The following is a 27,650-nucleotide window of genomic DNA, read 5'->3' on the forward strand; positions in this document are numbered from 1 at the left end:
TTCTTTTCTTAGGCTTTTTTTCCAGCTTCACGTGTTTACTCCTAGTCCTGACATTAGGCAAGGTGGTGAACAGCCTGCCTCCATCCAGCCTTTCAGTACTGCTCATAAGTCAGGAGACATCTGTAACATCCAGTGCACACATTAAATCTAGCAGAGAGTCAGCAGCTTCAACTCATCTTACCTTTGATCAGCATCTTGGCCTGTATAGGGGGACCTTTGCTATGTCTGTTGTGTCCTTCCAATGAGGGGACATGGAAACAAGTGAACACAGATTTATATGTGTGATAACACCTTTTCCTGCCCTCTGTTGTGGTTTTCACACCCTGCCTGAAGTTGCCATGGGAAGAGCAAAAAATAACCCAAAAAACAAACAACCACACACAAATATCTCAAAGAAAAATAGTACAGCCCATCTTATTGAGTGGCCAGCTAAACTCTGCAGGTTTGTAAAGATACCTCTCGGGAATCTCATCTAGGGTGGGTTTTTTCACCCAATCAAGAGTGATTGATGGCAATTAAGTTGTTCCTACATTTAAAAAAAATAATTCATTGCCACTTTCTGTAAGTAATGGCTGCAGCTGCAGCCCTTGAAATTTATTTCATCCAACCTTTCTTCTTTAAACAATTCTACTCTAACTTCTTTGTATTTCCCTGGCAACAGCTAGATGTGTTTAACTGGTGGCTGCTTCCCCCACTTGGCCTTTTGTCATTCTTTTGCGAGAAAATGGCCTTATGTGTCACCTTTCATTTTCTTTTCCTCTGTTTCTGCAGTCAGCCTTCACTTGTGAGACTTTTAGTAGGACAAGAGACCACTGTGTTGTGGTAAGGCTGCTTTTGGACTGTTACAGCAGGCTAAAATGCATAAGCACCTCAGCACGATATACAGCTAAAAAGGGTAAAGTGTCACCAAAACAGAACTACAAACCATTACCTAGAGTGCCAACTGTATAAGAATATTTTATTGGATGGGGGAGCTTGGGAAATACAGGCTTATAGCATTTCTAAGAAGCCTTGTGTAGTTAAGAAAATAATTTAGAACATAAATAAAGTTTAGATACATCAGGTAGTGTTTTCAACATATATAACATTAGATCACATAACACAAAAAGTACACAAATACATGCCACCACCTCTGCTGAGGGCTAATCTTCTCAACTGTATTTATCCTTCAGCCTCTTGGGAAGTCCATGTTCTGTTGATCCACGTGGTGGATCAAGTCTCCTTGGCCTTTCTCTGCTGTAGGGGGTGAGTTATGCCAGTGATGAGAACAGCCTGAAGACAGCACACAGTGCAATTTCTCCCCTCTGAATTATTAAATTGAAATTCTCTTCTAAATTAAGTGGTGCATTCATCCATAAAAAGATATTTTTTTAAAAAAATCCAGGAGCCTGATTTCCATAGCTGAATATGCCTGTGGTCACAGTAATAAGTATCAGAGGTAATTTAATGTACACTAGAGAGGGAGCACTTAACTTGTACATGCTGCTTCTAAGAGGTCTCGAACATTAAACTCCTTTTGCTTTCTGTGGGCCTATTATCTAGACATTTTCTAAATCATCAGGTCTGTTTTATGGAAAAATAAAATGTATGTGGCCAGTATTACTCGCATGCACTCACTTAATTTCAGTCCTGGGAAAACAGTCGAAAGTACATATATGGTAACGGGCTAATTCCAATAACAATGAGCAGGGCTGATGAGATGGCTGGATAATCTATCCCTGGTGAGTACTAGAGTCATTAATTGAGTTTTTTCTGTGCCTGTCTGATAGGTGGAGCTCTGGCACTGGTATTTCTTTCCCTAGATTATCTCTCTAGGCTGGAGGATGACAAATATGGGATTATTTTCAATTAGTGGGCTTTAAGAGTGCGGGAATGGGCAGTGCAATAAATGCTTTGTTTGGATACTTATTTCAGTGTTCTTTTTAGCTTAAAACACTACCTCTGGTGTAAGTATGTCCCCACATGGTTTTAATCAGAAAAAAAGTACAATGCAGAGAAAGCCCAATGTAATAAGTCCCTTGATAATTATTTTCCCCCCCTCAGGTCACAAGGTCTTAAGGTAAAAGGTAAATTGTATTCCCATTTTTATAGCTAAGCCTATCCAAACCAAACTTCAAGGCACATAACAAATTAGCAAGAATTATCTTCAATAACAAATATTAAAAAAGACACTTCTGCTTGCTGCCCTTTTAAGGCAGTCAAATGTTATGCTGAGACAGAGCACACAGTAGGAACAGAGTTGACACCTCTGTACTACTAAACTTGCCCTACCATAAGTAATGACAGCAATTATGGCTTTAAATATACATTGTAGGATTTAAAATTAGGCCCTCCACAGCACACTACACCTGAAGCTGCCTAGCTTGTGAGAGAAACAAGTAGTTTACTGATTTTTCTCTTTTTTTCTTTCCTTTTTTTTTTTTTTTAACAACATAGCATTTACAATATTTACAAAAAGCAAAACAGAAATCCACATCTGTACATGGAAAAGCTTTACCGGCATTCATGGTGCTCCTTGATAATAGAACTGAAGGTGTTCTGGTGTAAACTTGTCTTCACTCTTTTTTCCCTTTGTCTCCTGTTGCAAAACCAAACTCTTACTACTTCTTTCTCCAGGTTGAGCCCCTCGGCCATCCTCATAATTTCTTGAGAAGAAGGTTTGCTTTGTTCTCCAAAGTGCCTCTCTAGGGCTTCTTTGGCAGCGATGCTGGAGAAAGGGATAAAATTTCGCCTTTAGAAACTTTTCTGTGCGTTCAGGCTTTCACTGCTGGTTCAGGGGAAGGGTCAAGGGACAGCACTGAAGGCAGTGACTTGGTTTGTTTCCTCTTTTTTACATAAAGGAAACCCGCAGCACTTAAAATACACTGTAGTTCTTTGCTGACTTGAACAGCGTGACATGATGCAGAATTTCAGCACATAGTAATTAAAAGGCGAAACTACCATGAAGTTCAGTGCAATTTCAGTGTTAACTATGAATTATTTGTGCTTCTTGATGCTGTTTAGGAGATACAACTATTAACTAGACATAAATGGAGGCACAGGAATCGGAACAGTCTGCTCCAGTCACAGCAGGGCCGTAGGGGTTCAGCAAATGCTCTTCAGTGGCATTACCTGGTTGTATCAAATCATTTGGATTTATAAATGGGAAGATTTGAGAAAAGGTGTGTGCTGTATCAAATTCTGCATCTCATCGTGTTATAGAGAGAGCACTAGAGTGTTTCTAGAAATCGCAGAGGTTCAAGCAAGGTGTTTTAGCAATCACCACACTTTGCAAAACTCTGCCTTAACCTATTCCTCAGAATTAGCAGCCACGAAAGTTGAGTGGTTCGCTAGACAAAATAATTTAATACTATTATTTTTTCTTATTTTCAGATAGCATTTGCTTCCAATTTTTGTTACATAGTCTCAGAAAACACGGAGCATCTGTGACATGCCTTTGTGCCACCGGAACGCACCCAGAACAGCTTCAGCAGTAGCTGTAATTTCTTTGGACACAAGAGGGCACTTCATGCATTGTTCTGAAAGTGAGGTGAAGGTAATTCTGCCACAGAAATACACGCGGTGTCTGCTGGAGTTCTAACTTATTTCATTGCTTCATCTATGTTATGCTGTTGGTCTCTCATTTACAGGTCAATTTTGCAATATTTACTAGTGTTACAAAAACTACCTAATTCATAGCATGGTCTTCTGCACACACAGAATTATAGAAACATCATTATTTTTTACTAACACCTTCTAAAGCTTTGGGTAAAGTATATAATAAAATAATTTCCACAAATTCAAATTAAGTAGTTTTTGCTCTGTGTATGACTATTCTAATTTAGTTATTGAGGCTTTTGTTTTAGCATTAGTTAGCCTTCAAACATCCACTAAGAATTCGTATAAAGCCCATCTCCCTGATTAGTTTCATGTCTTTAAATTGAGGTCCTATATGCCTTTAAAGGAGTAATTAATATTTTCTTACTGTATGGGATTCGGTCCTGAACTTCTCAATTATCTGTGTCCTTGGCAACCTGCCATATTTGATACTCCCACTGCAGCAAGCTTACATGTAAAAGCAGGAATAATTTAAAAATAATTTAAAAATTAACAATTTAATAATTTTTAAATAATTTTTAAAATGCTTAATATGAGGACTGATTTTATCAATAGCTTTTAAAAAACACCAGACCTCAAGTTTCTGGCAAATTCATATGTAGTTTTTTTATTGTTTCAAAATTAATATGTTTATTTAAACCAAAATAATTTAATTTTAAATTTATTTTAAATTATTTATAATTATTTAATTATAATTTATAATTATAATAAATATAATATATATAATATGATACATATAATATATTATATCTACAATTATATAATTATATAATATTACATATTATATGTTATTATGTATTATATAATATATCATATAACATATAAGATATATATAATGATAATAAATATAATTTATAATTATTTATAAATATTTAATTTATAGTTATTTAATAATGCAATTATAGATATAATGAAATTTTGACAGAACTGGAATAAAATAGCTCTTCCTACTTAAGCGTGTTGTTGAAAAAAAAGCCTTTGATTGGGAAAAATAATATCTTTGGAATAACTTGGGGTCTGATGGGTTATGCTGTTATTTTCCACGGGCGTGTTTCCAAATACTGAAACTTTTAGAAGCACTAGATGCGGATATTCATGAATGGAAAACAGCACTTCAATTTTGAACAGAAGAAAAAGCATCTTAGCCAAAGTGGTTTCTAACCTGTAAAGCCCTAAATATTTATTACCTTATGGTGGTTCTGCGCTTCCTCTTCCGCTCATTCACTCCAACTTTTTCATTATATAAAGCTGTATTAAAAAAAAAAAAAAGAAAAAAGAAAACAAAATCTGGTAGTTTTTCCATTCTACAGGGAATGGAAAATAAGCAGAATCATCTCCGGAAAAATAGTCAGTCTTTGAAGAGAGAAGAAAGCATAACAGAGAGGAGCATCACACATAGGATCTTTTCGTTGTGTAGGATGGTTGGTCATTCTTTTACCTCCAGCTATAAATGGTTGTAAGCAAAAGTGGTGTGGCAGCAGTAAAGATGCAGAGGAGCTGTGCTTCTGTCCCTTCCTCTGACATACCTTGCTCCTCCTGCCCTTCGGGGTACAGGCTGGGGAGATGAAGTCCATTTCCCTACTGTCTCATCCTCCTTTTCAGAAACACAGCTTTGGCCCCCAACCCCATTTATTCATCTGCCTTGTCCACCTCACCTTCTGATGGACAAGTCTCTCCTCTCTTCTCAGAGGCCACTGTGTGCAAACATGATCTGCCACCGTCTGCAAACATGATCTGCCACCCACCACAGCCCCTCACAAGCAATTCTTGCCATGTGGCGACCACAACAGCACAGCCCCTGGTTTCCAGCACAATTACAGGGGAAGGAAGCTTTCTACACTTGGTTCGAAGGAAACTGAAGTGTGTGGCAGAATACCAACATTTCCTACTGTTGAATACGATGCCAAATCCAAAAAAGCAGCATTAAGATCATCTTCCCTTTGTTCCCATGCCCAGCGAGTGCTTCCTGGTGGTTGTGCTTTCACTGCCACCTCCAGGCTTGCGGCTTCCCAGCATTGCAATTCATCCAGCTCAAAAGGCTGTTCCCAAAGGCAACCACTTCCTTTAAGTCAGCCAGCCTGTCCTAAAGTACTCTTTGGCCAGCGAGCCCTATGGCTCTTCCTGCAACTGCAAATTAACTGGGAAAAAGGAAGAGCATTTTAATTTACAACAAAAAACTCTATACCATGTTATTCATCTTCAGGGTTTAAAGCTCACTGCCACAGCTGAACTCAAATCCTTTTCCCCATGGCCATATCTCACATGCCAGAGGTTGGAAGGAAGACTCCTTTGCTAGTGAAAAATCCCTGCTGCTAAAGGGGGTGTCCTGCAGGTCCTAATAATATGCTACAGGACTGGAGCTAGCTTGCTGGGATGGGATTGAAAGAAGTTTCTCCCAGCAGTGCAAGTGATGTTTCTGCTATTCTGTACCCTCCACACATTTCAGTTTGCCCCTTCTTGCTCACCCAAAAAAAGATAACTAAAATTTAAGACAAGCACACCTTAGCATCTAAATCTGGTAAAAAAAAAAAAACAGCTTTAATCTATGGGCTACACATAGTAGTTCTTGGGCATATATATGGCATTCTGGTTCAAATGCTGATCAATATTTAGATGATTTCAGTTCTCTACCTCCTACTTGTTCTGCTTCCTCCAGCCACTTGGACAGTATGGATTTCAGTTTGCAGGCGTTCTTGAAACTCAGCTGCAAGTTTTCAAACCGGCAAATGGTTGTTTGGCTGAATTCAGAGCCGTGCACAGCAGCCAGTGCTTCTCCAACGTTGGTTTGTGTGTAACCTGCCAAAAACAAAGAGAAAAAAAAGTAACTTTGAAGCTTTCTTGAGTGCTTAGACCTTCACTTCTGACTCCTGTGGACAGTGTGTGCCTGCAGTGCCTTCAGGATGGGCTCTCTGCAGAGGTCTCTGTGGCTGACTGAGCTCTCCTCAGAAATGTGTTCAGTCTCCTGTTGGTTTCAGTGGAGCTTTACACTTCAAGATTAGGGATTTGAGAAGGATCCTGACATCCATTTTTTCTACAGATGATGCAATGGTAACAAACTAATCCCTAGTGGCTCTCCTGTTGTTCAACTAAGTCGAAGTGGTCAGAGACTTTGTCTCAGCAGCAAACCTGTTCAGTGCTCTGAGCATATATCTGCCATGTTCAGGAGGCTGGATCATTATCCTCCTTTTCTACCTCTGCACCAGAACAGGAAGGATCTCTTTAGACACTGAATGTCTCATGAGGCAACTTTTTACCTCTATTTTGGTTGCACTTACTCCAACTCTCTCAGTCTCAGGCACACAACCCATATTAACTTTGTCTTCCCTCGTAAAGCTCAACCTCAGATTAGTTTTCCTGTGCACATTGCATTTCTCCCATCAGAGCACTAAGCCCAGGTTCCATGTCATTTGCTTCCAGCAAAGGAAGTTTTGTTCCTTCAAAAATTCAGGATGAAGATGCAGTGACTAACAATGTGGGGCCTAGCAAGCACTTTCCATTGCCGTGCCTGACAACGAATACATGACATACAGGAAAATCAAACAGGTTCCAAATATTTTTAAACCCTCATTTCTTTTATTTCAGTTTAGACTGAAAAGGAAACATGCCTGCTTTCTAGCTGTTGAGATAGTGCACAGATACCACTAAACACCTTCTAATTTTTTTTAGATTTATGAAACTAGAAGGATTTCCTATGATTCTAATGTAATAAGTGATAATGACAAAATCACAACTCTTCAGAGTACTCAGTATTCCTAATGGGCTGCATCTGCACTGCTGGGTGTTATTTTTTTTCTTTCAGTACAATTCAAGCAAGGGTGAGGCTTTTACATTGCAATGTACCCCTATTTCCTACAGGTGAGAAAGACAAGGCTCAGTCTGCCTTTGTCCTGAGCTAAGATTGGCCAGTGAAAGACAAGCAGCTCACTGGAGACTCTCAAATGTGATCCATCTTGCATGAATCAGACAGCAACAAATACATCAGTTGCTCCTGTACCTGTGTCTTGGCACAAGAAAGTAAATCAGGAAGAGAAGCTTCCTACTTGTGTGGAAGATTTCCCATGGCTGTCACTGGAATGACACTACAACCTCAGATGAAACTCTTTGTGGGGAAGAGGATGGGTATAAGAGGTTAGAGCATGTGCTGCCCTAAGTTGCAGATAATTTGGAGCCGTGCAGAATATTTCATCTGCTACTGAATGTAATTTATTGAACAGCAATAATTTTCTCTGCGCTTAAGACAAGTAATTTAAGGGCAGGCAAGTTTGAAGTCCCTTCCTGCATACTAAGCTGCAAAAAGCTGAAGTTCATTAATTCCAATCAAGTCTTCTAGGAATGGAGAAAGTTTGGCAGTACAAGGCGAGATTAATGTTATGATCAGGCAACTGAAGAGGCCAGACTATAAAACACTCAGAAATAATCAGGCTTTCACTGGAATTTTTCAGCCTTTTGTTCGTGGACAAAAAAAGCACATACCCAGCTTAATTCTCCGCAGCTTAAATTCGTTGGCAAATTTCTCCAGCTCCCTGATCTCAGGGGAGTCCATGTCGACGGGGTCTTCCACGGACTTGCTTTTCCTGCGGAACTCCTGCTTGAAGTCCGTGCCAGTGGGATCATCTGTGAGGAGGGACTGGTGCATGGGAGTGAAGCCGTGGCCCAGGGCACAGGAGCTGGCACTCAGGGCGTGCTCCGGGAATTTATAAAGGCAAGGGGTCAGACTACCTGAGCAGCACCAAAGAGAAAACACAGTACAGTTATTCTCTACCACTACACAGTAAAAAACCTCCCTTCACCACCTCATAATCCTGTAATATTCATTACATAACATATGAAAGTATCTAAGAGTGAGGATCTCTTAGGAAGTGCCGTGTCTTTTTGTCCAAACTCATGAAAACCAACCAACAGCCACAACCATCCTATTACTGAGTAAACAGAAGCACTTAAATAAGATGGCAGATAGTCTAAACCTAAACAAATAAAATCCAAGGTCTAAACTGGAATTAAGGGGCACATCTAGATTGACAGATCTACGTCATTTTGAGTCACCCAAAATTTGCCAGTCTCTACTTTCTGGTACAAAAAATATTTCCGTGTCAATGCCATGTGATGTATCCCATCTAGGATATGGGATACTCGGAGGGGGTACTACCTTGGCTTGGCTTCAGCATAAAATTTCTTAGGGGAAAGTACAAAGGTAAAGACTTAAAAGCAAAAAACCCCTAAAAACCAAAACCCAGAACACATTAAAAATGATCCTTCTGGCTTAAAAAGAAATTACTCAAGGACAAGCCAGAACTATCTTACATTACCTTTTGTTCACAAATATCAGACTTAACAAGGAGATTCAGTTAAGAGTGAAGGCTGGTTTTTCTCTAGGTATTGTACATAGAGCTAAAGAGGGGTGGGGGGAATCACTGGGGAAATATTAACACTCCTCGGTGTATCTGGAGCAGCCAGTAAATTCCAGGTTCTCAGGACACCCTTCCCAACTTTCTAAATTACACAAAACTTTTTAGAAGAACTCAGAACTTCATTAACCTCCACTGCTTCCTCCATTTATTGGGGTTAGGGTTGTCTTCACCCCCCTGAATGCTCTCACCAGTGTTGGAGGTTCTAACCCCATAGGAATTACTTTATACACTTCACACAGGATAACCACAAAAAAAAAAAAAAGGAAAATATTTTCTCAAACAAACAAACAAACAACTAAAAAGAGGAGGACTTGCTTTGCAAGGTGCTGACACTGTTTACCACGTTGGGATGGGGCATGCTGCACGTCTGTAAGATGCGAGTCTGGGAGAGACTTGCCGACAGCATCTCTGGAGTTGAAGGTTTGATGCCTAAAAAAACCGAAAAAAGTAAGGGTAAAAAGAAGAAAGGAGAAAGAATAAAGATGTGTTTATTTTGGAATGAAAGAAAATGAACTTGTGAGCAGTATATTTTGTTACATGTCTATTAACTTTGCCCAGGGATCTGAACAACGCAAGGAATGTTTGCAACAGGCACATAAAAGCACAATGCAGTAGCAGCATTTGGACATTTGAACACCATGAAGGAAATCTACGCTCTGTCCCTATGCAGATATATTCATCTAAACTAACTAACTTGAATATTTCCTTAGTTTTTAAGCGAAATAAAATTCTGAGTTTGATTTTGGTTTATTTCCAAATCACAATTATCTCCTGGGAGTTGTGTTAATTTGGTTCATGTCATTATCTCATTGACTTTCTCTTACTGAGCCTGGCACACGCAAAAATGAGCAGGATGCTAGCATACATTCATGAGCGTAAAAATCCATGACCATCTGTCTGATCTGCCTGCAGAATTCAGATATCTTTGCCTTATGCCCCATTTTATTTTAAATCTTTGGTCAGGGCTTTGTCAGCCCAGGCACTGGTAATACACAGGTATATTGGATATGTCACTCCCGGTCCCTCAAAAAGTGATTATCACCAGGGAAAATGGACATAGGTTAGCAAAAAGAGCAGCACTCTCCCAGTTATGTAGAGAGAAATAAGACACGGAGTGATTTCATGACAGATGCAGAGGTTTTGGGGAAACTCTGGGCACTGACCCTGATTTCCTAACCCTTTTTCTAGCGCCTTAATCCAAATCCCATCTCCTTTAAACAATCGTCTTGGATTGGTCCCTCTAAAGGAAAACTGCATAAAATCAACATGCAAATAGCTCACCCAGCTGAGGGTTGCTCTCTTACCTGCCATCACCCCGTAGGTGGATGGTTGGTTTCCATAATGACAGGAGGGCACAGAGTAATGAAGTCCTGCCAAGGCGCGTCCCGGCGTTGTCGTGGCAAAGGGAACACACAGGAACAATCCGAGTTTGGACCAAAGACAAAACAGATGGGACTGATAAGAAAATGTGAGGATTCAAGACAGAGCCTTTAAGTTCAGAGGCAGAGAGTGCCCTTGTGCAGTTTTGGTGTGCAATCAGTAAGCATTTAGCTCTGGGCCATAACCATCAGGTAACACTTCTGGAAGTCCAGGCAGTTTGCCAGGTCACAGCAGGTAAACTGCCAGTAAAAATAGTGAGACACCCTCCGAGCCAAGACCAGAAATTGCCATGCTGTGGTCTTGTTGCATTGCTTTTAACATATTGTATGGTTATAACTCACTTTGCATACACTGCTTAGCGAGGGCAGCACTGAACTCTTTGGAGGAGACCACTTCTTCTCCTCACACACCTCTCACACACTGTCTCATTCAGTCTTACATAAAAACCAGTTCTGTGTTCTCAGAAAATCACTTGCCTTCACTGTCATGCAAACCCCACCGTGAATGAAGGCAGCAAGGAAGGCAATATTTTATGCATGCCTAAGACCTGAGTTTCCAAAGGCAGTAGTTTGGGATGTTTGCTTTGAGGCATCCAGAAGTCAGAATTTTTTAAGTGCCAATCCACAAAAAAAAAAACGTTTCAGAGTGCTTTGTCAAGGAGGTAGAGAAACGGGACGGTAGATTCTGGGCTCCTGTAAAAAGTTAGGCCTAAATAAACACTTTCTATCAGCAGCAAACACACAATTAATTTGCCTCTTGCGTTTTCACAGGGCTATTTCAGGTCTGTGCTCAGCAATAGCCAGGGTCTGAAGAATGAGACTATTTTTTTTGCTGAATGTGAAATAAGAGCTATGGCTCTTTCTCATGTATAAGTAGGAATAAAAATGCACATACTGTCCCCTCTAACAACTGCTACAAAATATATTATTAAAAATTAACGTTCACGAACATTCAGATATGTAAAACCACATTTTAGAGAACATACTCCAGTTGTTCAAAACAGTATAATTAATTAGGGATTAGAATCCCTCTTTTTTACAACATTAATCATAACAGTACAATGTCCTGTTTAGATACACTTATACAGATATAAAATCTACTAAGACAAACACGCTTATACTAATATAAATGCACTGAAAATAAAGACTGTGTTAATAATTCTAATGCATGTAGAATGGCACAACTATTCTGTTGAGGTAAGATCTAAGTGTTTATTGGATTTTTTCCTATTATTACATAATCCACTGACTATTATTTTTATGCATGAAAATATAATTTTCAACTTGCTAATAAAGACTTAAAATTAAATGGTGAGGATGATCCCATTCAGATTAAATAATAACAATTAAAATGTTGAGGATAATGCAGAACATCAGCTGAATTACATGGCATAGTATTTGAAAAGAAATATATTCACCTTTTTGTGATGCAGAATTGCTACATTCATTTTTCAAAAAATTGACATTTAAAATAAGTTGTTATTCAAAATTCCTTCACTGTTTTATTGAGCACAAATTCTCCCTATATGCTGTCACAAGAATAGCATTGTTTATTACAATATCTGAATCTATGTATGAAATCTGTAAACCTTTAGTCATTATAACTGTTACTGCTTTCACAGGGTCATTTTTTCACGAGGTTTTTACAAGGTCATCTGCTAGATGTGATCCTGCAATCAAAATTTCCCAGGACTGCAGGGTCATTTTGTCCTTGGGAGGCAATTACAAAATATCAAAACTTAAACCTGAAGCAGGTGAGCATTTGCTTTTGGCTGGCTGTCATCATGTACCTCTTATTACAAGCCAGACGAATCTAGAAAATACTTCTGTGATACAGACACATAAATTTGACCTCATACAAAATTTAAATTCTCCTATTCCCTACCACTCCTGCTAACCAACAGGATATTTTGAGCCTCCTCCTTAATGTGTAAGATCCTGTTATCTATGACCAGTGATCAGTTTTCACTACTTACCTGCTTTTGCTTTTCATTAAAATGTTTTATTACCAATGCATTTCAGGAGAAAGCTAGTTTCTTGTTAAGACTCCAAATAAAATTCTAACCTTAATGCCATTTCAAATAAATCAAACTATGTCTTCTTCTGTTCTTGAAACCTTTCCATCAACAATTCCTGCATTCCAGAATCCCACTTCTGCACTATTAAGGATATGACAAAACTCTCTTTCTCCTTGTCTCTCTCTCAGATAGTTCAGTGATTGCACAGGCCGAGTATTTCAGTGCATATAATTGAGTTATATACACAAACATACCAAATTAAAAAATATTGTCAAGGCTTCTACTGCCAATTTTGAACATCCCACTTAAATCTTAGTCTTCATTCAGTATGCAGTATGCCTTGAAAAGCAAGGTTTTTCTTTCTTTAAAGCTTCCCCAAGTGATATTTAGACCTGAGCTGTTTTAAATATATTTCCTATTTAAAGTAATTTATGTTATTTTAAATTGTGGTTATAGAATAAGCTTTCAATTAATTTACATGACACTTCTCATTGAAGACTATATAGTCGTAGCAACAGTGACAATGTTTGAAGCTGTTTTAAATCAGTGCATTGGCAGCGTATTTGAGCCTAATCTCGTAACAAATTTAGGGAAAGCTGCTCATTTAGCTAAAACACAAACATTTGTGATTTTCCTCGTTCACTCGTATGCAGAGTTTTGTGAAATTGCTTCTGCTTTAACATAATCCCAATCGCACGTAACATTGACAACCGAGCACTTCAAATACTGCAGAACTTGATGAACACAGATCATCCAGAAAGCATCACAAAAAACCCCCGAGAGTTACTGAGAGCAAGATTATTTTGAAAAAGTACCTGTAGATACAACATTGGTGGCGTGGTTAGAGACATGCAGGCACTCTGCGGCGCTGTGGTGCATTATCAGAGGCAGGGAGGGAGAAGAGTCAGAATTCAGGGGTACAAAGGTGTCAGATGAAGTGAATGCTTGGCAACTCATACCCTCCAACAGGCAGGAGAGCCGCTCGTCCCCTGTTTCCTGACAGGACAGATCCTGCGCAATCCACGGCAGGTCAGACCCTATTCCCAGCTTTTTACCCACATATGCATATACAGGAGGGCTCCAGAGCACAGGGGAGGTCGTGTGCAGGTATTTATACCACTAGGAAATCCCTTTATCCATTTTAATGTTCTTTTTTTCCCAGCAATATTGCCATGCTGCCACAGAGCCTCCTTCCTTCCCACACAAACACAATACGCCTCCAATTAATGGGGGGGCCCAGGGAGAGGGGGGTGATGGGGGAAGAAGAGGGAAACCAGAGACACGATTTGACAGATATTTTCAATTAGGTCTTTTGTAAAGGACAATGACCAGGAAAAAAAAAAATACATATATAAAAGTATCGTAAAAGTCGGTAGCAACAGAGAAGCTTAATGCTAAATAAGTTTCCACAGTTAACACCTGCCCCCAAAATCCCATCCAGGCAATTGTCTGGAAGGCAACCTGTCTGAGAGCTCAATCAGAAGTCTACAATAGTCAAGAACCTATAGCAAAATAATCTGAATTAACCTAATTCCCAGGGCAGTTGCACAGTGATTGTTTGTCTTAAGCTACAATAGTACACATCAGAGATGTGTAAAATGGAGCAGCTGTATCCAGGAGGGTATTTTTGAACAGATAGCTTTACAACAGCATGATGTGCTAAATGTTTGTCTAAGATGAACTCTTGAAAGAGCCCACAGCATCACAAAAAATTCATTTATATTTCCTCTCACTAATTTATACTACCACAGCACCTACAATCTTCTCCAGAAGATCCTAAGTAAAACCAGGATCTTTTCTCAAAGAAGTTGAGTGATTTTTTTTTTGGCAGAAGATTGGGATTACTTTGGGTTAACCTAAAAATGATGAAAATTTCTGGAGGACACCGTAGTCACATATTTTGTGTATATGCAATAAAAGTGGGGTGTTCATTGTTTGGGGGTTTTTTTGGTTTAGCTTGTTTTGGTTTGTTTTGGGTTTTGTGACCAAAGGTGGTTGATCTTATTTTATGTAAAGATGATGATACTTTTTATATGTTTGGTATTCCTAACTGGTTCAAATGTCTGAACTAGAATTCTGACAACACAAACTTCAGATACATTAGGTGGGAGCAATCATACATGTCATTGCACCATTTTTCATGTATTATTGCAGAAAAGAGCTGTTGCATTGAACCATTCTGTAGAAGCCCAGTTATTATATGTACATTTGTTTTGGGGAAGGTTGTGTCTGAGATTGTTGAGAAATTTCATAAGAATTACTGCATAATGCAAATTGCACATGAGCTTTAACAGTGGTGAGGCTCTACATTCATAACCACTATCTATACATGCTCTTTCGTATAGCAAAATATAAAAAAACTTCAAAATAATTATTGCAATGTTATGGAAGATACTGTCATCAAATGAACTGCCATCTGCGTTACTTTGGGCTTGGCCCAATGTAATATTAATGTCTGTGGATTCATATTAAAAATTTATTTTAATAATTTTCACTTCTGAGGTCCTTTTCTCCCTCAGTAAGGAGCACGATACATCTACCAGGGACTTCAGCCCACACCCCTACTGGGGTTTTGAAGCTATGGGAGAAAAAGAAACACTAAGAATAACTTTACAGCCCTGTCCTTGACAATTCTTTTTTCCCACATCCCAACAGGTAGTAAATATATCACTGCAAACTCACGTCTAGATGCAAACTAGTTGTAGCCTGTCCCCAAGTACAGGATGGAGCTCACTTCCATTTTTCATTTCCTCCTGAGGTGACACCATGCTAGCCACCACCTCAAATGAGTTTTTCATGCCATGGCTGTATTTACTGTTATGTTTTATAGTGCTGAATGACTTGGATTTCTATTTTTTTTGTGTGTGTTTGTGCTGTACCACCTTCTTCTCATTAAGGTAAAAACTTCACTATTTTTCATTTTGACTATGACCAAGTTTCTTTAGTCGTGTCCAGTTTAAAATAAAGTTGTTTGGCACAATTTTTGAGGATCCTGAATAGCTAGACTGTTACAAATCCCAGGCATTTGACAAATTTCACATGCATCAGGTGGTGTATGAAATAAAGCTTGTTTCTAAAAAGAGTAGCACCTCTCTTAAAGCCTTGTTACAACCCTCTGTTCTGCCAAGAAGGGCACCTTGGTGGTGAAGCCCTGTCACACCAGCCACACTCAGCTCTTTGGCTGGGCCTCAGATTGCCTTACCCTGAGTGACCTGATGGCTCCCTACACTGTAATCTCATGGTCAGTTTTAAGGCTCTGCCTCACAGCAGAACAGTTGAGTGAAGGCTTCTTGCAGGAATTTCGGACCTGTGGCCGCTGGCTGAAGGAGGTCATTCCTTGTTTACACTTACAGGTGCCCTCAAAGCTTCAGTGGGAGTTTTCTGCCCTGATACATAGACCCCATTCTCCATTTGGATGGTGGTATGATGTCAGTAAGTGTTACAGCAATGCTTCCTGCTGAACCCTCAGTTAAACTGGCCTTTTGAGTGGCTGTTACCTCCATAAGCAGGAATGGGGAAAATGAAGATTTTAATGACTGAGCCCTTTTTTTACAGTCCACTGTGGGAGAACTCTGAGCTTACATTAATGTTTTCCCTTAATTCCAATCTTTATTCCATGTTAGTAGACTGATTCTTTTCCCACTGAATCTCTTCTGATTGAATCCCTGAAGAAATACCGAAGAAAGCCTTAAAAAAACCCTTTGAGTTTTTGTTTAGACAGCATTAAGCTGTCTGTTTTCATGGTAAAAAGTTCCCTTGACATGGTTTTCTCAGCTTAGAAAGAGCATTTCATTGTAGGCTCTCAGGACTGGCTGTGAGAGCCAGGGGAAACACCATCATTTTGCTCCATGGGAGCACAGCATCCCTGTTCCCAAGAGATGATCCCATGCTGATCAACAACATGGATTTCAAACCTCACCTTTGCCAAGCACTACATAATTGCAAAGAAAATCTGGCACAATGCAAGTCTTGGCACCATCATTCATTCATTCATTCATTCCTTTTCCCAGGTCTTCAAACTCTTTTCTGGATAAACTGAAAATTACAAGGCTTGTTTAAATAAAGACCTTGCAGAGATGGAAGTCTCTACCAGAATAATCACTATGATACTCCTACAGCTGAAATATGTCCCACTGAAACTATCCCTCACATACATTTTACATGCTATAGGGAAGTATGTGTGTGTATATATACATATATACACATGTGTAATATATACCCACATATATATATCTGTATACATATATATACACAGATACTCATCTGTGTATATATCTCTCTTCCAGTAATGCACCTTGGAGAACTTGTGGTTCTTTGGAAGTGAGTTTCACTTCTGCCTTCACTGCACAGCTTTTTCTATTTCCAATACTACTGCAATTTCCATCCTGTCACCTCGTACACTTTTGCATGTAAATATTTGTCTGTCACGTTTCATTTTTATTCAGAATACCAAAATTCCCAGTTTTTAAATCCATAATTTCGTGGTTAGTCTGCACTGTGCTGGGTATAAGCTGTAAAATAAATAGAAAAGAAAACTACATTTAGATTTGTTTCTATTTTTCCACTGGCAGTCTTGCAGATACACAATAAAACAATGGGTTGCATATGATTTAGCTTCATTCCTGATTCTCAGAGTCCCAACTCTACCAGGACTTTCAGTTTTATCATTTCTTCTGTGTAGGGTGTTTTTTAACTCATGTTGCTGCTGGGACACTCTTCACTGCTCAGCAATCACACAAAACTGAGGAGTCTGACCTAAGAGTTCTGCATCCAAGCTCTTCCTGCACGAGGCTGTGCAAAAAGAGCATCTGCAAAACACAGTTAGGGGCCATTTCACCTGCAAAGAGACTCTAAAAGATCCTTATTGGAACAGCAAGTGCACAGTTCCTCCTCTCCCCACCATCACACTCGGGCCTCAGCTCTCAAGCAGAAATACTTTGTTGTTGCTACAAAGACTGCTTTGGAAAGCTGGTCTGGGAAGGCCACAGGAATGGCCAGGGTAGCACCTTAAATACAGATGTATGGACTGCTCCTCAGTATCACAAGTGCCCTTTATTTTTTAGGGACTTGTCTTCACAGAGTGAGCAGCCCCAGCAATAGGTGGTATCAAAAGGAGTTGGAAGTGTTGAGCATCACAAAAAGGCAAGTCTGAGAGAGATTTCAGTATGTCTCAGAGGGCAAGTATTACACATACCAGTGTTATCACACAAAACCAGCGACCTGGATGGAAATAAGCACTAGTGATATAATTGGAGATATAATTGTAATTTTTGCAACATTATTTTCGGTAGTTCGCAATTCCTCCCAAGATCTGCACATTTACACAATTCTTCCCTTTGGTTCTCCTATCCAGAAAGATCTTTAACTGAAATGACAATGCTCATGTTATCGAAATACCTAAAATACAGAGGGATATCACAGATTTATGGTTTACTTCCCACACTGTAAATGAAAATGACATATCTAAGTACATGTCACTGTGCAAAGGAAAACAACAAATCTTCTTTCTTAGGTAAGACATAAATTGATTAACTAACTGTCAGTGTATGCCACGGATAGTTTCATTCACAACTGACAGGGAAAGAGGGTGGATTAAACATTTCCAAGGAAGACACTTTCCCAGGGACCAGCAAAATGCAATTTGCTTTTAAAAACCTATAGAAAGCTTATCTGGTCTTGCTGCCAAAGTCTGGCTCACTGGAGTCTGAGTGAAAAACATGTGTAATTGCATTAGAGCAAACAATAGACTTTAAGCCTGATTTAGACCAAGTGGGACTACTTGATAAAGATCAAAAAGAACGTAAGATTACTCGATAAAGACCAAAAAGAGCGTTAAGATTACTTGTTTCTCCAAACCACCTGTCCCAAACGTTAGATCATCTCTGTGGAAAAGAGCCCCCTGGACACCCAGCACAGACATGATCTGTTATCTGCAGGGAAAGGTGGTGTTCCCACGGCTCTCAAAGAACAACCTGAGCCTCGCCTCATAAAATATGTCTAAACTTATATATTTGTTCTTTAAATTTGTAGATCTTCTTATCTATAAGTTCTGCTGCTTTGCTTTTCATGCTCCCAGTCGGATGGGTGCTTCTCGAAATAATACGCACTGCAAGTGTATTAATAGAGAGAGAGAGACCCCTACATTTCATGGCAGTGGTCCAAGCTCATTCCAGTGTAATTCCAATGAAAAGCAGCATAGGATCAGGTTGGAAACAGTTATGACAGAGGCCAGCCAGCGGAGCTATACCAGGCATGAGTTTAGCCAAGTAGGTTGAAAAAAACCCCAAGTTGCGCTTAACATCTTTAAAGCATTTACAAAATATTACTACCAATAATTATTTCACAATCATTAAAGGCCAGGTTTAAAACTCACATGTGTTATGTTTGCCTCATTTTCAGTTAATTCAGGACCATGTAACCACACTTTTAGTAGCAAGAGTCTCTTTTCCCCCACATTTTTAACTCTGGAAAATCAGAACTTTTCCGTACAAAGAAAGATTTTCATATAGCTGGTTATGAACTCAAATCCACACAATGCTATTTTTAACAGCCTAACTTTTCAGGGAGTGCTTTTATTCCTCGCCAAGTGACTTCTTTCCATTTTTCTTATGTCATTTCAGAAAGACTTTCTGTAACCCCAGGAGGATTTTATCATACCAACATGGGCTATTGCTACAGTGGCCAGACTATTAATTCTTTCCTAGTTTTCCCTTTCATGTTACAAGATAAACATTGTTTTCACAAAGCTTTGGTAAATATTCATGTACACAGAATACAGTGTAAATTATACTGCGAATCTTGCAAATTCAACATTGCCTGACAACTTCAAAGTACTTGAATTCATTATTTGCCTGAACCTAAACTGAGTTGTCAATTATGAAATAAACTTCTGCAGTCAGAATTCATATTTCTTGACATTTTCAAATTCAAAAGAGAGTCCAACTGTAAAATAACATCAGATTATTCACCCATATCATATAATATTTGTTTGCTAAAACTTAGCTAAAGCAAACAAAAAAGTCAGAGTAGTTCTGTGAGGATCAAACACTGAAAATGGCATCACCCACTAAGACACTGATTTCATAGCACTTTCTTATAAAGAGAAAAGCTCTCAGCAAGGCAAAACAATAATGGTTATATATTTTGGGAGGTTTTTTGCCTACTGGATAATAACATGGAATATTTGAGAAACTAGCATTTAAAAGTTACTATAGCATAGAAATGAGTTACGTTCACCTGCACTTTAAAAGTCCCTTCACATTAACCAAAATGGAACAAAAATATACATCCCCTGCTTCTCAGTTTATACTTCCATTAGCAAAACAGTTTTTTCCCCCAAATGCAGTTAATAAAAAAGTCATGTTTATTTAAAAACTAAGTAAATAAATAAAAAAATAAAAATAAAGGGAATTGACCATCTCCAGGTCTGAAACGCTACTGAAATGATCCTTTACACATAACTTGAAACAATGGAAAGATGGAAGGAATTAAAAAATGAGTATGAGAACACCAGGGCAAAAAAGTACAGCAAATTAATCAGACCTAAGAGAGACAGCTTCCCAGGGTAGATCTGTTAACTCAGATCACTGGGATCATAAAGTTGTCCTAAAAAATGTCTTGGCACCACCCAGATCCACCATTTGAATATCTATTAAGTTAATAGTGAAATTCATCCACATTACCCATAGCCACAGACAATATCATCTACCCCTGCAGATCTCCTATGAATTAGTCAATTTATTATTAAAGTTGACAAGATCTGTCAGAAAAGCCAGAACCTAACCAGCAGTACAAATTTTTCCCTATCCAAAGTGCAAAAATGTACTGAACAGAACTTTGTCTTAGAAACTAGGCTTACACAACCAAGCAATTACCTTTCTTGAAAGTGTCTTTCACTTCACAGGTCTTCAAAATCAAAATTTCTTTTTGATTTCCACAGAGGTCATTGAATACCAGCCCCACTACCTTTTGAAAGGATTTCAGAAATTTCCCTCTAAAGGTCAAAAGTCCTGAAAGGATCAGAGTACATTTAAAGGCTCAAAACATTCTTCCATGGACATTTATCACAGCAAGATGCCTTTGGCATTACAGCCTGTGCCATCTTTGAACAAGATACACATTCTGTATTTTCCTGGGGAAATGGATTTTGTGATCCGGTTTAGGTCCAGCTCTTGGTGGGTCACAGCAAAGTTTCTGCTATAAGTAAGAAAATCCTCATGAGCATCTTCACATCATGTATGTGACCTCGTCTCCAAGCCTTTACAATTAACTTAGTTAGAAGGGATATCAAAGAAATTTTGGAAGGCTAGGCCCTTATTATAAGCTGTCAGCAGCTTCCCAAGATTCACAGACAGAGGTGAATGTGTGCTTCACGTGCCCAAGCCTCTCCTGAGAAGTGTGAGAGCCACATAACAAACAACAACCAAAGTAAAATTCTGTGAGACTGATTAATACTTTTGCCCATCGCTCAACTTTATTGCAGACTTGGGACAAGTGTATGGTAAAACTCACAGGAAATGTACTGAATAATGAGGAATCTTTTTTTCCCTCCTTTCTTCTCCCTCTGGCATAACAGTCACCCTCCAATGTGCTCATCTTCTTCTCTCCTCTGCTCCATGCCTCCTGTCCCCACTCCTCCCTCAGTATGTGTCCCAGGAAAGAGAATCTGGATTATATGTTCCAAATTACATTTGGATATCTGGCCAACAGAACTGGGGAACACTCTTCAGCTCTAAAATTGTTCCAACACTGAAAGTAAAATCTTCAGTTTCAACAGGTTTTGGCATAAAATAAATTAAATTAATGTCTTTAAATGGAAATTTTCATCTCTGAAGAAAACTCATTCAGAATTTCAATAACTGTATTAAGCTTCTCTCTTAATTATCTGTGCATCTTTCACAAGCTTTCATAAATTAAATAATTAATTTTTCAAACTATCTGAGGTTATTTTGAAAAAAATATTCAAAGTTTTTCAATGTGCCAAATTACAAACGCTGTATGAGATAGATAGTACAGATAGAATAAGCTGTGGGAGGAAAGCTTTCCAGACAAACTGCAACTTTAGACACCCAATCTTTTGAAATAAATCCAGATTTGTGCTAATTTATAGGATTACAGTATGACTTAATAAGATTTACGGTAGTAAAGGCACGAGATAAAAAAGAAATCTGTGGATTTTTCTAAATGTAATTGAATCTTTCTGAGGTCTGGATTTTCATCTTTTTAAACAACCTTAATACTTCAGATCACAATTTACACAGGTGCATTTTGCTCTTCCTTGTCAACTTAACTGTAACGTTCATACCTCCACCTGACAATTTACCTGTATTCCTCTAGGTTCAGTCTAATGAAAATGACAGCAACAGTCAAGTAGGAAAAAAGAATCCCACAAAACAAAGCCAAAACCAGGCTCCAAAATACCTGGAATACATTAAGGTCAGACTTTGGCATCCTCACTAAGCAGTGCATTTTAAGCAGTAAACATTCTCAGAATACTTCAAAAACACTACTCAATGCAGGCACAGCTGACAAGATGTGGACTAAATGGGACTTTCTAATTTGCTGAAACAATTAGTGATGTGAACTCAATTATTTTTGTATTCATGGATCTGAGTGATAAAGTAACGCCGCTTTTTTTCATTATCGGTGTAAAATAAAGGTCATCGACTGGGTACAAAGATCAAAACCTAAAAGGCACTATCACATGAGCTCCCAGAAAATCCTAGTCATCTATATTCACACCTGAACTTTGCCTGCACACAGTGCATTGATGAATATTACTGTATCAGACAGACAAACATCATCAGCTCAACACGGTCAGCAGTTTTGTGTTTCATTACCAAACAAAACATCTTGCCAGCAAAGTGATTTCATTAACATATTCAAACCCCTGACTGGCTCGGTCCGAAGGTCATTTAAAATTCTTTGAAATACAAGATAAAATTTTAATTCTTAAATCTCGCATAACATTTAAAATGCATTATTCTTCAGGAAAGTATCTCATAACTCTCGCTGAAAATTTAATCCACACAACTCAATTAATCATTACCAAGTGGTGTTAAAATTACAAATTGCACCTTCTCAGGAAAAGAATAATCGTCATGGTATAGCACCACTTTGCCTTTCAATGTCTCCTTCCATCTAAAAACCTCATTGTTGTCCCCAAAGGTATCACTTCTATTTTATGGGTGAGGAAATGGTGTGTTAAGTAGCTTGCCCAAAAAAATACAAAATCAGTGGCCAGCGTAGGGATAGCAGCCAGAACTATCAATGACATTTTGATCAATGCTTCCCTTATAAAACTATACAGCTTTTAAATATACCCCTGTGCCATGGGGGACAAGTCTGAAATATCTCACTAGGTTGACATAAGAACTCAAAAATTCCACTTGTACCTTCCAGGGTGCATCTGAGGGCAAAGGACCATACTTGTCCAGTCCTAAATTCAGAAGCCACTGTCTAAGATCTGAGCTGGTTCAGTCTCAATGCAAGTTGACAGCTGAGGGATCATTCTTCTCATTTCAAATATAAGTGAGAAGGGAGACGGGGCTTTCTGACTTTTTTAAAGGTGAGAATTTAAATGATCTCGTTCACGTATGCACCCGCCTCAAAACATTACTCAGGTAAAAGTCAGAAAGTGGGAACCTTTCCAGAACAAAACATAACTCAAAAAATATTGACGGAGCAATTGTCATTAACAATTTGCACCAGTCTACGAGAATTACTTACTCTTCGAAAACATTTGGATATTTTCACTTCTCCCCAGGGCAAATATTTTAATGCTTCTCTTCGGAACTGCATCTGCAGCCCTTTTCACAACCTCACTGCTCTGCTAACTCCCTTTAAAGTGCCCAACCACACAGAAACCATATTGAGAGGCAGGCACAACAGGGCTTTGAAATTTCCCTTTAAATCACAGCAATTGCATTTTAGTCTGACAGCATATACATGTAACATATGGCTAAAGGCTGCTTACCATACCAGCAAGCGTGCTGGCCTGAAGGAGTAAATATTTAAATTAAACACCATGCCATTTTCCAGGTGTTATAACAAAAAAGAGCAACTCAAACGTGTACGTGAGAGGGAGGGGAAGCAGAACAGGGGGAGCCCTTCTGCTTCCTTACAGAGAATCACTCTATCCTAATGAAATCCTAAGTTTAACTCAGCAGCATTTAGACCTTCGAAATCCTCCTTTCCCCCCATGCAAGGAACCTAAAAGATCCTTCCAGGTAATGTCTTTTTTCCTCGCTTTGCCTGGCCACCTTGGGACTGCATGGCATTTCAAGAGCTGGGATTTTAAGGAGGTCTCCATTAGGACACTCTCGCAAAAGATGCATTAAGTCAGGGGATTCTCATAGTACTGAGCACAACACACAAAACCTGGGGGCTTTAAACATGATTTTTCTCTGTGCCCTCCTTCCTGTAAGGGGAAGGAGTTTGCCACAGTGAAATTCCATCATTTGCCATTGCAGTTTCCCCTGGATAGCAAGGATGGAGAAGGGAAGTAACTGAAAATCGTTCTCCACAGCTTTTATGGCATTTACCACAATCCTGCAGTGGATGAGGGGAAATAAGGAAGTTATTGCAAAGAAGACATAAGCCAGCTGTTGCAGGAACTTAAGACTTAACAAGAGTAACTTTCTTTATAAGTCACTGTCAAACTCTCAGGCTTCTTTTACAAAAATAATAATTATCCATGTGTGATGCTGAATTACAAGGCAGTAATACAGAGGATTCTGTGCAGACTACACGCTCCAAAAGGGTTACACACAAGGAAATCCTAACCTTTCCTAATCGTGCTACCTGGACAAAGGCTGTGCAGACACAGGAGTAAAAGGAGTATCCTTATCCACATAACACAACCTGGGAAGAGCACTAAGAGAATTCCCCTCCCCATTCTTCCTCTCTCCTTCAGATCAGTACAAATGAGTATTTTCAGAAGCAAAGGGAAAGCAAGCACAGCACCTTTGAATGGTACAGCCTCAAGGTCTGATAATTGTGTCATATCCCCACCACCACACTATGAAATATATTTACAGTCACGGAATATAGCAAATAACAAATAAAAAAATAAAAATTAAAAAAAAGGAAAAGAAAAAGGCCACTTTTACTAACTTTTCTATAATATGATTCATCATAAGCCACAATAAAAACCTCTAAGCCAAGCATCTGTATGAAACATGTCACCCTGCAAAATGTAATCCAGGTGAGTGCATCTTCCCTGCGTCCTTTGCTCATCAAAAGACAGAATTTTTTCCTTTTTCTGCTACCTTATTACTTCTCTTTGTTGTTTCCACTTGTTTTCAGGCCATGTTTCCCCCCCCCCGCCCCACCCCGATTTAGAACTTCCTTTTTCCAAGCTCCCTGCAACTACTCAGTTGACTCGTGGTGCAAGTTCACTTGCATTGGAGGGTACCACCTTTTTCTTCTTGTCCAGTAAAACTAAAAATTACAAGTTGAGCAAAAACATACAGTTTATAAAAAAAAAAGAGTTGTCCTATCTGAAGGAAAGCCAGCATTAGCAAACTTTTTTTCAGAGATTAGGTGCAGTCTACTCTTTTTATACTTGATTAGCAGTTAATTTGGGTGATGTATTACTGTTTCCTCAAGGAAAATAAGAAAATAACAAAAAACCCAGCACAACCCCTGTCACAAAAGTGCAATAACGGAGAAAAGCACCACCATTTTCTCTGCCAGTTAGCATTTACTGGAAGCAGATCATAGTAATACCACCATGCTGCAATTACTTATATTTGACAGCAGTTTTATAAACCATAAGTTGATTTTTTCCAGAGCTTTCCTTCGGATTGCCTCAGATTGACTACATGTCTACTTTTCCCACAGGACAGAGGCTTCCTTAGATCCAAGTAGACACCAGCTTTTGAATTTCAGCCTTGTTGGAGCAGTTCAAAATACCTGGTGAACTACCTGACTGCTCATGTCCGTCTCCCTCTTTGCACCCTCCACCCCAATACAGAGCAAAAGGAACATGAAATCATATCACTCATCTCTATTCCAGCCCACAGAGAACATGACGACTTTTTAAAATGCCTGGGGGAAAAAAAAAAAGAAAAAAAACCCCCATATTTGATTTTTTTAACATTCCCATGCTGATGTGATTCACAGCTATTGTTATTTATTTCGCTGTAAGGTTTTCAAACAGATCATCAGCCAAGCAATCCGAATGATAAATTAAGTCCTTACAACAGAATTCTGCCTCTACTCTCAGTGACTCTTCTCTATAAGCCTGAAACAAATCACCTTTGAGTTCACAAAAGCTTTAGAACAGAGAAAGATAACTAAGAAATATGGTATTATAGAAAAAAACCCATATGTTGCTAGCAATGCCTATGATAACCCCTCATCTCCACACGGCAAACACGGTACCTGAGCAGAAGATTTCCACAAAGCCATCTCTTAATCTTTTTCTTAATCCAACATTCAGACTCATCTTCATGTTTGGAAAACATAGCCACTTGTTCTTTTTTCCCTCAAGCTGCGGAAAGCATGTCCATGTCATCTAAGGAATATTCTTCCAAATGAATAGCGTGATGTATTCCCAATAGCAAGCCATTTTCCAAGGGGCAACAAACTTTATATAGAGAATAAATAAATTTATAAAATGAATACTTCATATCTCAAGAGAGAACTAATTGATATTACTAAGTGCCTCCACCTGTCAGAGGATTTTATTAATAGCTTAGCTTTAAATAATCATTCTTAGGTAAAGATTGCTTGTTTAATTTTCACTCTTTGCTCAATGGTTAAGAATAATACAAAACAGTAAATTACCACATTGGGTCATATTTGTTTCAAAAATCACCTTTGTAGTCAAAGATACTACAATGATATTAAAAAGGAGTTATATGCTGACTCAAAATCATTTGTCATGGAAGGGGAAGACAAGACACCATTTTAGTGTGTTTGGATTTAAGCACATAAATAATCCAGAAAGAGTTTCCATGTTCTTACATGGAATTCCGAATTAAAAATAAGGCTACTAATCTAATAGTAGTTTTGGCAGCATGCTTTGCTCTCACTGCCAACTCTCAGAAGGTAACTTCTGCAAGATCAGAATTTTTCTGTGATCAAGAATCGTGTTGTAAACATAGGAAATCCGTGGGCAAAAATGGCAAAAGTCTGCAACATGTATTTGTTTCTATACAAATGCATACACATACCTTACAACTCTGCTTCGGACAGAGAGACAGCTGACTGCGTGCTTATGTTACACATAGAGCTGAAATACAGAAGCTGTTCAGCAGCTCTACAGCCCCTTTCAAAATTAAGATAGTTTTTATTTCCATAAAAGGACACTCTGAACTAATAATTTCATAGTGTTCCTGAATATTAACAGTTCAGAGTAAAGCTGAAGAAACAAAAGTATTAGCAAAAAAGGCATAGTGGGAGTTATAAAATAAAAATCCCTTGACACATTATGGTCATTAAGCACAGAACAGGAAAAACATACCCTGATACCAGTCAGTGCACGTTAGGGTAATATGATAACTGGTTCAGATTATAAATATCCATTTGTACTTCACTGTCATGCAAGTTTTTTTACTCCTCTTCCACTGATGCAAATTAAATCTGGATCAATATTTGAAATAATATCATCCTGAGTGCTCAAAGCCTGACAGCTATAGATATCAAAGCACAATTAAGGCAGGGCAGCCTTAATAACAGGCAGCCTGAGCTATAACTCAACATATTTTTTGTCAGGGAAGGGAATAGACATCTGTTTTAATGCCTTGAAAGAAACAAAGCTGAAAGCCAAGGAATCACCTGCCCCACCTCCAGCGCCCAGACACCTCAACAGGGAAAGTGGGTAGAGAAGTAGAAAATCCTTTCATGAACTGGAGGGAAAAGGAAAAAAAAAAACAACAAACCAAACAAAACCAAAACAAAACTAAACAAAAAAACCCCACCAAAACCCAAAAAAGAGGCAGAGGGAACCCTGTGTGCTCCCTGTCCCCATGTAGAAAGGATGGAAAGTAGGTCTCCTTGCAGGAGGGACTGGCCCTTGAACCCCTATGCACAGATCCAGTTGAAAATTAATTTTGTGCCTGTCAGGGGCAAACGAGAGGCGTGTGCAATGGCATGGAGCAGGACCAGAGAGCACAGACTTTGTGACCTGCAGTAAAACCACCCTGCTACAGCAGGTCCCCTTCAAGCATCTGACCTGCAGGTCCTCACTCGAGGCGTTCGAGATGTCTCCCCTTCCTCGAGGTTGCCACAGGATGTCTCAG

General features: G+C 38.9%; 1 protein-coding gene across 3 annotated transcripts; it reads right to left on the reverse strand.

Annotated features, from left to right (window-relative positions):
* Window positions 1-726: 726 nt before the first annotated feature.
* Window positions 727-27,650, reverse strand: POU1F1 (POU class 1 homeobox 1). 3 transcript variants are annotated; one of them, XM_017830715.1, is made up of 8 exons: window positions 27,191-27,388; window positions 25,789-25,993; window positions 10,310-10,375; window positions 9,321-9,434; window positions 8,071-8,316; window positions 6,229-6,393; window positions 4,785-4,845; window positions 727-2,707 (listed from the first exon to the last, which is right to left on the reverse strand). In XM_017830715.1, the coding sequence occupies exons 2-8, from the start codon at window positions 25,919-25,921 to the stop codon at window positions 2,494-2,496; spliced, it is 999 nt and encodes a 332-aa protein (XP_017686204.1). In that variant the 5' UTR covers window positions 25,922-25,993; window positions 27,191-27,388; the 3' UTR covers window positions 727-2,493. The 3 variants fall into 3 exon arrangements, with proteins under 3 accessions (XP_017686204.1, XP_017686205.1, XP_017686202.1); XM_017830716.1 differs by lacking the exons at window positions 25,789-25,993; window positions 27,191-27,388 and adding an exon at window positions 27,584-27,650; XM_017830713.1 differs by lacking the exons at window positions 25,789-25,993; window positions 27,191-27,388 and adding an exon at window positions 13,218-13,359.

This window comes from Lepidothrix coronata, unplaced genomic scaffold (assembly GCF_001604755.1).
Source record: "Lepidothrix coronata isolate B3197 unplaced genomic scaffold, Lepidothrix_coronata-1.0 Scaffold183, whole genome shotgun sequence".
NCBI lineage: Eukaryota > Metazoa > Chordata > Aves > Passeriformes > Pipridae > Lepidothrix > Lepidothrix coronata.